Source organism: Chiloscyllium plagiosum, chromosome 1, assembly GCF_004010195.1.
Source record: "Chiloscyllium plagiosum isolate BGI_BamShark_2017 chromosome 1, ASM401019v2, whole genome shotgun sequence".
Taxonomy (NCBI): Eukaryota; Metazoa; Chordata; class Chondrichthyes; order Orectolobiformes; family Hemiscylliidae; genus Chiloscyllium; species Chiloscyllium plagiosum.
The window spans coordinates 16,081,543-16,093,635 of NC_057710.1; the positions used below are offsets into that span (position 1 = coordinate 16,081,543).

Sequence of the window (12,093 nt, forward strand, 5' to 3'; positions counted from 1 at the left end):
TGGCTTACACAGTACCCCAGACTCACAACAAAGTGGGTGATTCTTAACTGCTTTCTGGGCAGTAAGTGCTGGCCCAGCCAGCGATGCCCTCAACTGTGAATGAAAAAATATCTTCACACTTTTAAAAAAAAGCCCTACCCTTTGACTGAACGCTTGGTCACTTGTCCCAGTGCGCATTGTGTTTGTTAACTGTGCCAGCAAAGCCCCCTGGGGGAAGTGGGGGAGGGTGACTTATTGCATGGATGGTGCTACTCCAAGGCACGTGGTTGTTGTTATCAAAAGCAGTGGTCAGGCAGGAACAGCAAATGAGGGCGTTTGTTAGCATTTGGGCCACAGTGTATGTGGAACAGCAGTGCCCCAACGCTGGTTGATTTATGACTGCTGCTATGTCGGTCGGGACAGAGTAAGCTACGACATGCAGGCTTGGCCAGGGTAATGGATCACAAGGCTGTCTCATTACACTCTCTCGCTTGATCTTTTGACAATCGGCAATGAGACAGGAACGTTTGTAACACAGTGAGAGAGTTCTTCCCCTCCCCGCTCATTAGCCAGTCCCCATTAGCTCTAAAACCAATAATTGCTGATAAGTTCTGTGCAGGCATTAATTATTTATTCTATTTTAATAAGGTTTTTTTTTCTTAAAATGCATTGAGCTGGGGGAAGGGTGGGCTGTCGAGGAAGGAGAGATTTCTACGCTTTTTATAGATATATTGGCAAAAGTGATGGTCTGCGAAATAAGTAAAGTCGTTCTCTTTCACTGTCCCTGGGGTGGGGGAAGTCCAAACTAGAGGACATAAGTTTAGGATGAGAGGGGAAAGATTTAAAAGGGACCTAAGGGGCAACTGTTTCACGCAGAAGGTGGTGGGTGAATGAAATAAGCTACCAGAGGAAGTGGTGGAGGCTGGTACAATTACAGCATTTAAACGACATTTGGATGGGTATATGAATAGGAAGGGTTTGGAGGGATATGGGCCAAGTGCTGGCAAATGGGACTAGATTAGGTTAGGATATCTGGTCGGCATGGATGAGTTGGACCGAAGGGTCTGTTTCCGTGCCGCACATCTCTGTGACTGGCCTTAATTCCTTTCGGTTTGAGGCAACAGTGTATGCATCTGTTTCTCACCTTAAAAAGATATATCTCCTGAGTGTTTGAATTGTTACATTGTATAACCATTCATCGAAAATGTTGCCTCGAGATTCTTCAAAGCTTCAAAATTAAGATGGTCATTCTTGTGATTGACTCCTGTCAGGGTCTTGCCTCCTCCATATCTCTATAATCTTCTCCAGCCCTCTGAAACTTTGAAACCTTTGTCCTTCTCATTTCTGACCATTTGAGCATCAGTCGCGTTCTTCTTTTGACCACTGGTGACTGTGCCTTTAGCTGCCCATAGGGTCCAGGTTCTGTAATTCCCTCCCTTGATATTTTTCCCTCAGGACCTGCTTCTTTACCTCAGTGTAGAGTGTTTGGAGTATTTGAAACTAACTCACTCATAGGTCTCTCGGAGCACATAGACATCAAAAGAAAAGATTAAACTCAAAATCAGAAGGATGTTATTAAGCTGGAGAGGGTCCAGAAGAGATTTACCAGGCGTTGCCGAGTATGGAACGTTTGAGTTATAAAGAAAGGCTGGATAGTCTGGGACTTTTCTCATTGGAGCAAAGAGGTTGAGAGGCAACCTTATAGAGGGTTTTAAAATAATGGGAGGTACAGATAGAGTTAATAATAGTTATCGTTTCCTGAGGATAGGGGATTTCAACTCTTGCAGGCACATTTTTAAGGTGAGGGGAGAGAGAGATTTTAAAAGACATGAAGGGCAATTTTTTTTACTCAGCGGGTGTGGATGGACTTTCTGAGAAAGTGATGGATGTGGGTATGATGCCAATGTTTTAAAGACATTTGGATAGATAGATGAATAGGAAAGGTTTGGAGGGATATGGGCCAGGCACAGGAGGGTGGGACGAGTTTAGTTTGGGGTTTATGTTTAGCATGGACTGGTTGGACAGAAGGGTCTGTTTCCCTGTTATATGACTCTATGACTATGACTACATACAAGTGCAAGTTTCCTAAAATAACAGAGCACACTCAGTTCCAAATGGGTTCATGCGGTTAACTTGAAGGATAATTTTGCTGGCAAATAATTGATTCCCTATTATTATTTCTGAGTTGCCAATAATCAGCAATTATACTGGCCCACCAGCAATGTCCAGATTGTGAAAAAGATGATGTGCAGGCATAGTGATTGGAAACGAGAGTGTGGTGTTAGTGAAGTTGGTGAACTGTTCAACCTCCTCGTGGGAGCAAAGGGTGGCACTAATACAGTCATTGATGTAGCAGAGGAAAAGGTGCGGAATAGTGCCAGTGTAGCTGCGGAAGATGGACTGTTCCATGTACCCGATGAAGAGGCAAGCATAGCTGGGATCCATGGAGGGGCCCATGGATATCCCTTTCGTCTGGAGGAAGTGGGAGGATTTGAAGGAGAAACTGTTGAATGCGAGGATCAGTTCAGCCAATCAAATGGGTGAGTATGGCAGTGGAAAGGGCACTGATTGGGTCGGTGTGAAAGGAAGAAATGGAGGGCTCGGAGGCCTTCGTCGTGGCTGATGAATGTGTACAGGGACTGGAAGTCCATGGTGAAGATGAGGCGTTGGGGGCCGGGGTAACGAAAGTCATGGAGGAGGTGAAGGGCATAGGTGGTGTGCTAAACGTATGTGTGGACATCCTGGACCAAGGAGGACAGGACGGTGTTGAGGTATGCGGAGATAAGTTCGGTGGGGCAGGAGCAGGCCCAGATGATGGGTCAACCATGGCAGTTAGGCTTGTGAATTTTGGGTAAGAGGTAGAACCGGGCAGTGTAAGGTTCCCAGACTATGAGGAGGCTGTGGATGGGAGATCTCCAGAGGTGATGAGGTTGTGGATGTTCTGGGAGATGACCGTTTGGTGATGCAAGGTGAGGTCATGGTCAAGGGCACAATGTGGATTTCACCATTTTCATCACTTCCCCTCCCCCCACCTTATCCCAGATCCAACCTTCCAACTCCGCACCGCCCTCTTGAACTGTCCTACCTGCCCATCTTCCTTCCCACCTATCAGCGTCACCCTCCTCTCTGACCTATCACCTTCAGCCCCACCTCCATCTACCTATCACATTCCCAGCTACCTTCCTCCAGCCCCACTCCCCACCCCCTCCCATTTATCTCTCAGCTCCCTTGGGCCACAAGCCTCATTCCTGAGGCTTGAAATGTCAATTCTCTTGCTCCTCGGATGCTGCCTCACCGGCTGCACTATTCCAGCACCACACTCTTCGATGAGTGAGCCAGTTGAATATGTGACTCACAGCCACTCTACTGGCAAAGCCTTGTAACAGTGTCATGGAGATTAATCTTTAAATTCCAGATACCCTCGGGGATTGTCAGCCCTGAGAGGCATGTTAACACAATGCTGAACATTGTAAATCAAGATGCATGGCACTCAAAGGGTTAAATCCAATTGGCCCTCACCCATACTCCTTCACTTTCTCTGATGCTGGCGGATTATGTTCCTGCACAGAATGATCCTCATTACTGAAACCTGAGAGCAATAAAAGGCATTAGCTGAGCTACTGGCGGGGTCAGACCAGCTGACAATCGATGAGAGACAGAGGGAGGGACACAAATGATGGGATATGGTGACGAACCTCTCCATGAGACCCTGATTAAGAAGCCCCACGGTCAGGAGACAAGTGTGGGGAGTAGGGAGGGGGAAGTCATGGAGGAGAAGGAGTTACAACCACTGGAACATTGAGGGATCCAAGTCATACCGACAGAAAGATTCAATCACTGTGCGTGTGTCAAAGTACCTCTGAGCAGCTTGACTAAAATTATCTGTACTGAAGATGTGTTGCTGGAAAAGCGCAGCAGGTCAGGCAGCATCGAAGGAGCAGGAGAATCAACGTTTCGGGCATGAGCCCTTCTTCAGGAATGAGGAAAGTGTGCCAAGCAGGCTAAGATAAAAGGTAGGGAGGAGGGACTTGGGGGAGGGGCATTGGAAATGCGATAGGTGGAAGGAGGTTAAGGTGAGGGTGATAGGCCAGAGTGGGGGTGGGGGCGGAGAGGTCAGGAAGAAGATTGCAGGTTAGGAAGGTGGTGCTGAGTTCGAGGGTTGGGACTGAAACAAGGTGGGGTGAGGGGAAATGAGGAAACTGGAGAAATCTGAGTTCATCCCTTGTGGTTGGAGGGTTCCTCGGCGGAAGATGAGGCGCTCTTCCTCCAGGCGTCATGTTGCTATGATCTGGCGATGGAGGAGTCCAAGGACCTGCATGTCCTTGGTGGAGTGGGAGGGGGAGTTGAAGTGTTCAGCCACGGGGTGGTTGGGTTGGTTGGTCCGGTTGTCCCAGAGGTGTTCTCTGAAACGTTCCTCACTTTCTCCTAAAATTATCTGTAACCAGTCTCTGTTTGAGGGAAGATTTTCCTCATTGCATTCTTTTTTTTTAAATGCCTCCAGCTTTGACTCTTTGCCCAGTGGCTAATTGAAGCTGGGACTGGGAATGGATTTTCATTTACGATCTGACCAATTTTACCAATCAGAATCTGAACACCTCTCGGTCTGGTTAATGCTTTAATGGATGTTTTAGATGTGACATGATCTGTGACAGCTCCCCAGTGAATAATGCAGCTGGACCCATAATGTCCAAGAGGGGATTGAGATAGAACGCTGGGATAGAATTGAGATAGAATTGTGAGTTGAGAGGTTACGCTGAATGATGTATAAATTCTGCCATTGACCCAAAGATACTCAAATAGGATTCCATGCTAGAAGCCTTGCAAACTGTCCCGTCAGTACCCAGTGAGTTATATAATACGTACAAACTATTCTACTCAGTAACACTGTGTTATATAGCATGGGAGAATTATGCTTGTATCACGACATATTCCATATTATGTACAGCAGTGGCACAGCATGGATTACTAGAGTTATGGTTGAGAAGGAGGCCATTCAGCCCATTGAGTCCATTTGACTTTCTGAAGAGGAATCCAGTCAGTGTATTTCTCCTGCTCCATTGCTTTAACTATGCAAGTTTGTACTTTGCTAATTACTCTCTCAATATGCGTTAAAAGATTAACACCATGTAACTGCAGGTCACACTGACGCTGGACTTTGTTTAGAACTGCTTGTGTTGCCCCTTCGTACCCCCTGAAAAAGCTCAATAGGTCCAGCAGCATCTGTGGAGAGAAAGCAGAATTAATGTTTCAGGTCCAGTGACCCTTCCACAGAACTGTTCTAACTTAATTCTGCTTTCTCTCCAATGATGCTGCCAGACTTAGAGAGTTTTTCCAGCAACTTCTGTTTTGTTTCTCTTTTCCAGCATCTACAGTCCTTTGGGTTTTACTTTCAGCTATTTTGAACAGATGACATCTGATTTTTAAACGATTTCAATTCGCCTTAAAAAGGAAACATCCTCTCCACACTTACAGGGCTTTTTATGTTTCAATTAAGTTCCCTCTAACTCTTCTGAACTCCAGTCAATAAAAGGCTAGCCTGCCCAATCTTTCCTCATAAAATAACCCACCCATACAGGTACTGATCTGGTATACCTTCTTTGAATGGTCTCCAATGTATTCACACACTTTCTAAAATAATACTGCGTCAGTACTCCAATTGCAGTGTCAACAATGCCCTGTACGATTGAAGTAAGCCTCCCTACCTTTGTAGAGAAAGTGAGGACTGCAGATGCTGGAGATCAGAGCTGAAAATGTGTTGCTGGAAAAGCGCAGCAGGTCAGACAGCATCCAAGGAACAGGAGAATCGACGTTTCGGGCATGAGCCCTACCTTTGTAGTCAATTACCCTCACGATAAATGATAATATTAGCTTTCCCAATTACTTGTTGTACCAGCCTAGAAGCCTTTTGCAATTTGCACACAAGATCCATGTGAACACCGCCTGGTCCATCACGCAATCCATTGAGGCGAAAGTGAGAACAGCAGATGCTGAGTCCAGAGTGTGGTGCTGGAAACGCACAGCAGGCCAGGCAGCATCTGAAGAGCAGGAGAATCAATGTTTCAGGCATAAGCCCTTCATCAGGAATTCTTAATCTCAACTTCCATCTATCTACACTTCTCGCTGCATCAGGAAGGCAGCCAACATCAAAAACCCCTCCCACCCCGGTTATAATCTCTTCCAACCTCTTCCGTCAGACAGGACATACAAAAGCTTAAACACATGCACCAACAGGTTCAAGAACAGCTACTTCCCCTGCTGCTATTAGACTTTTGAATGGACCTCTCAAATTTTAAATCTCATGTCGATCTTACTTCTTGTGCACTTTCTGCAGCCATAACTTTGTATTCCTCAATAAAACCTGAAAGAACTGCACATGCTGTAAATCAGAAACAAAACCAGAGGTGGCTGGAAAAGCTCAGCAGGTCTGGCAGTGTGTGTGAAGAGAAATCAGAGTTAACGTTTCGGGTCACGTGACCCTTGCTCAGACGTTCTGAGGAACGGTCACTGGACTTGAAACATTAACTCTGATTTCTCTTCACACACGCTGCCAGACCTGCTGAGCTTTTCCAGCCACTTCTGATTTTGTATTCCACACTCTGTTCTGTTCCCCGACGAGCTTCATATGGTATGATCTGTGTGTACTGCATGAAAAACAAAACCTTTCGCTCAACCTAGTACATGTGACAATAATCAATCAGATCAAATCACATCAGACCCATTTGCACCTCAGAGCTCTGCAGCCTCTCACCACTGAGAGTAAATTCCAAATGATGAGAGAACATTGAGCTCTGAGATGAGGTAAGATGCAGAAAAATACAATGGCCTGACAATTTGCACATTTTCAAACAAAACAAAAAAACAGGCTGGTATCATATAAACGCCATTCCTCATTTACATCACTTTCTTTAATTGTTCTCCTCGAATGACGTTTGAATGTTTCTCTGTTAAACATCCCTCCAGCTGATTTCACCCATGCTAGTTCCACATGCATGAACCAAAATTGGAAAATGCTCTGCAGGTCAGAAGGCCGTTTGCAGAGATAAACACACATGACCCTTGCAGGACAATGTCTGATTAAGGAGTTCTGAAGGAAGGGACACTCGGCCTGAAACGTTAACTCTGCGTTCTCTCCACAGATGCTGTTGAGCTTTTCCAGCAATTTCTATTTTTGTCTCTGATGAAGAATCGTTGATCTCAAACATTGGAAACTTGGTTGGTAGAAGAGCGCAGTTCTGCTGAAAACCAACAGCAAGTTCCCTGTGGCAGGATGAAGCTAGATATTACACTGTCAGAACTTTGCAAGCAAATCAAGCTTCCAATGGCATGTTTAAAAGTTCACTTATGGAGCATGGTTGTTGTTGGCTAGACTAGCATTTATTGCCCAGTATGAATTGCCCAGAGGGCAGGTAAAACTCAACCACATTGCTGTGGGTCTGGAGTCACAAATAGGCCAGACCAGATAAGGATGGTAGATTTCTTTCACTGAATGACATTGGTGAACCAGATGGGTTTTTGGGACAATAGACAGTGCTTACATGGTCATTATGCGACGAGATCTTATGCAGCAAATCAAATTTTAATTTCGCTGCCTGCCCTGGTGAAATTCAAGCCCATGTTCCCAGAATGTTAGCCAGGTTTCTGGATTACTAACCCATTGATATTACTACTATGCCACCGTTGCTTATGTTAGCATCTCGTGATATCTTATTTTCTGGCCGTCCCACCAGATTTAACAGCTTTCCAGTTATATATAAGCAGGGAATATCTGCCTGAAGATGTATAACTGTGTGTCAGTGTGTTGCTGAGGCCACTGCAGTTTCCTCACAGGGGAATGTGTTATCAGGCCATGATTGAGTTTGGCCATGATCAGTCGAAAGGCTATAGGGCAGGCCTGAACTGAAAGAGAGAGGGAAGCTGTTTCAGGCAGGATGTGAGGCATGGAGGGAAGGAGAAGATGCAATGGGGTGCAGAGGAGGGAATTGTTCTAAGCTTGCGGTGGTCATGTTGCAGGGTTTGGTGAGGGTGTTGCTGTATGAGTCAAAGATGTAAAACTTGTGGTTGGACCTCTGAAAGCTAGGGTCCTGGAGATTGAGCTGAGTTTACTGTGTTGCCGAATGAACACCTAAACTGAGAGGGTGGGGTTAAAGGTCTACATTCTGTGTCAGGTGTCAGATGGTCTCATTGGGATGGTTACAGATTGTAACAAAACTGGGATACCGATAAAGGCAGGGGTTAGGGTGAGGTTGGAAAGCGTAATGCACTTAGGTGCAGGTGAGAGAGAAATGTGGAGCACGATTGTTATCGGGTACGTCATGGCAGTGAACCTACTGCTAATTAACTGAAACACCCAGAAGAGCTTACCTTGCCTCGTAATCTGTTAAAAGTATGAGGGACAGAGAACTCCCAAATTCTTCTAATTAAAGAAAAAAATAGCAATTTATTCTTTAACACTAAAAGTGAACATTAAACAACTATTTACAACTCTAAGCCTCCCTTCTCTTAACTGCTTGTTATCTACCTCCAACTCTATAACAATATACTGTTCCCATAACAACCCATATTAAAATTACATCGACTTAATTTCAAAGCCACATAGCAGCTGTCGTCTCCAGTGGCCTTCGTTCTGTTGAGATCTCCCTGGGTCGTCTTCTGTCTTTTACCGCAAAGATGTTTCATATGAAAAGGGTACCTTTAATAGAGAGTGTTTTGCTGGCAGTTACTCTGTTGATGGCAGTTGGTCTCTCTGTCAAACTTTCAAAATATCTGCTTCTTTATACTCCTAACATTGGATCATCTCATTGGTTCGAGATTGGCAAGAACAATAAATTCAAACTCAATTAAGCTTTAGTATCCTGGCACATAATTTAGATTGGAGGAGAAAGTGAGGACTGCAGATGCTGTAGATCAGAGCTGATAATGTGTTGCTGGAAAAGCGCAGCAGGTCAGGCAGCATCCAAGGAGCAGGAGAATCGACGTTTCGGGCATGAGCCCGAAGAAGGGGTTCCTGAAGAAGGGCTCATGCCCGAAACGTCGATTCTCCTGCTCCTTGGATGCTGCCTGGCTTGCTGCGCTTTTCCAGCAACACATAATTTAGACTGATTGGTTAGATTTGAATTGTTGTCAAAACAACTCAGAAGTCTATTTCACAGCCAAATGTGACATATGTTCAATTTTCCAGTACACTCTGAGACTGCTAGCTAGTCATATGACAGGTGCTTGTAAGCTCTTAGTGCAAAACAGCATTCACTTTCTCTTAAAGGTACCTTCAACTTCATAACAATTACAGACATAACTTAGGGCTGAAGGGTATGGGGGGATAACTGGGAACTCACTATTAAGGTTAATGAGTAGCTATGATCATAATGAGTAGTGGAGCAGACTTAAAGAGTCAAATTCCTGACGAAGAGCTTATGCTCAGAATGTTGATTCTCCTGCTCCTTGGATGCTGCCTGACTGGCTGTGCTTTTCCAGCACCACACTCTCGACTCTAAAAGTGTGTCAAAGGTGATAGGGAAAAGCTGTTGGCTGGCATGGGGAGAAGGTGGATTTTGAACATATCGATGAAATCTCCTCTAAACCTTCTCTTCCAAGCTTGCTGTGTAATTCAATCTGTTCATTCTTTGCAACTTCTCTCCCCTCTCTCGTGCCTCTCACATGTGACAGGATGCTACATTGCTTTCTTTAAGGTGGAATGTTGTTGTTCCCTGAGGGAGAGCCTGGAGGCTGCAGGGAGTGAGGGGTGCGGAGGTGATGAGCCAGGGACTGGAAGGGATAATCAGGAGGGAATTGTCAGATTCAGTCTGGCTAGGGAAAGATTGAGGGCAGCCTTTCCTGTCAGGCAACCGGTCGTGTGGGTAATTAGGACCTTATTTCTCCTCAAAGTATAAAAATGGCAAAGTGGTGGGAAATGGTCAATTACCACGGAGGAAGACCGCTCAGTAAAAGTTTAATTCGCATGCTGCTACACTTAGTGTGCACCACCCAGCCCCTTGAGCCTGCTCCTACAGTCAATAAAATCAGATTGTAATCTCAAATTCGCCTTCCTGTCTACCCCGATAATGCCTTCAACCTATTACTCAAAAAGAACGTGTCTGCCACTGCTTTAAAAATATTCAAGGCCCTTTTCAGGAAGAGAGTTCCAAACACGAGTGAGAAAACATAATTTTATTTCTCTTTTAATGATGCAACAATTGATTTTTAAACCATGGCCCCTCATTCTTGATTCTCCAATAAGAATGAGCCAAACCCCATCAGGATTTTATGTGTCTTTATTTGAGTCACATCCTAGAAGCATACAATGCCTGCAGTATGGAAGCAAGGCAGTCAGCCCATACCAAAGAGCATCCCCCCCAGACCCATCCCCCATATCCCTGTATTTCCCATGTCTACTTAACTTAGACTACACTTCGCTGGATACTATGAGCAATTTAGCATAGCCGCGGAGTGTGGTTCGGAAAAGCACAGCTAGTCAGGCAGCATCCGAGGAGCAGGAGAATCGATGTTTCAAACATAAACTCTTCATTCCTGATGAAGGGCTTATGCTGGAAATGTCGATTCTCCTGCTCCTCAGATGTGCCTGACTGGCTGTACTTTTCCAGCACCACACTCTTAACTTTGATCTCCAGCATCTGCAGTCCTCACTTTCTCCCCACAATTTAGCCTAGCCAGTCAACCTAACCTGCACACCTTTAGTCTGTGGGAGGAAATCAGAGAAGCCAAAGAAAACCCACACAGACATGGGGAGAATGTGCAAACTCTACACAGAGAGTCACCCGAAACTGGAATCAAACCTGGGTCCCTGGTGCTGTGAGGCAGCAGTGCTAACCACTGAGCCACTGTGTGTCTGCTAAGTGCCAGGGAATACAAGATTACTGGATTGTCCAACCTTTGCTCAATAGACAATCTTCATTGCAGTTATTTCAATAAAGAGAAAATACTATGGATGCTGGAAATTTGAAACAGACACAAAAGATGCTGCAGAAACTCTGTGGAAAGTTAATGTTTTGAGTCTGATATGACTCCGTCATATGACTCCGATATGAGTCCGTCTTTACTCAGCGAGTCATGAGTTCATGGAATGCCCTGCCAGTAGCAGTGGTGGACTCTCCCTCTTTATGGGCATTTAAACTGGCATTGGATAGGCATATGGAGGATATTGGGCTAGTGTAGGTTAGGTGGGCTTGGACCAGCGCAACATCGAGGGCCAAAGGGCCTGTACTGCACTGTATTTTTCTATGTTTTCTATGTTCTATGACTTCTTCAGAACTTATCCAGCATGCTCTGTGTACATTGCAGATATTAGTCTGTAAGTCTTCTTTGAATCTCCTCCAATATATTTACATCCTGAAGTATCAATCGTATTTGGCTTGGCAATATGTAAAATCTGAACGTGACCCAAGTCTCTAACATCTAATTTTGACCATCATTTTGTTTTTGCCATCAGAGTTCTGACGAAGAGTCAGCAATTTCTGTTTCTGTTTCAGATTTCCAGCATGTGCGGTTCTTTGTTTTATTCTGCTGACAGTAATTTTCTTTCATTTCTGCAGATTCTTCTTAAAATTCTTCCTCAAGTGCAATCAAAACTGTTTGAAAAATGCTGGGAATCCACGAGACATGCGACGGTTTCAGGTAGAAGTTGATTGTTAATTTGTTTTTATGGAGTTGATCTGTGTTTGCTGAGGATTAAGAGTGAACAGGGAGGTGCTGGGAAGAAGGAAAAGCCAATTGACCTCACGACCACCCCACAGCATCCATGGGCAGTCGCTGTTGTAAATTGGCCACCAGTTGATACCTGGTGAACTCTCGCACAAACAGAGCTTTTTTTTCATGCTGTTGATTGAGGGATAAATGGCCCCTCAAAATTCAGAGGAGAGGTCCTTTGCTGATGTCTTTCACAGCACCCGGAGGGGGTTTAGCATGTAAAAGGTAGCAACAGCAGCAGTGAAATCTCTGTGAGCACCGCGCTCTGATTTCAACCTGGGATTGTGTGCATGTGGTTGTGGAGCTGGACGTGAATCCATGAGTGAGAGGCTACCGAAGCTGGTTTGGCACGTGCTTCAAGTTGGAGATATTTCGTGCACAGAATGAAGGAGGTGATACTAAAGCTCACTGTCT

General features: G+C 45.1%; 1 protein-coding gene across 1 annotated transcript in view; it reads left to right on the forward strand.

Annotated features, from left to right (window-relative positions):
• LOC122560818 (transcription factor COE3-like) overlaps positions 1-11,625 on the forward strand; it is a 228,795-nt gene extending 217,170 nt beyond the window's left edge. The window contains exon 7 of the mRNA XM_043712331.1: positions 11,526-11,625. Coding sequence (XP_043568266.1) covers positions 11,526-11,625 — 100 coding nt within the window. The remainder of the gene's footprint in view (positions 1-11,525) is intronic.
• The last annotated feature ends 468 nt before the right edge of the window (positions 11,626-12,093 follow it).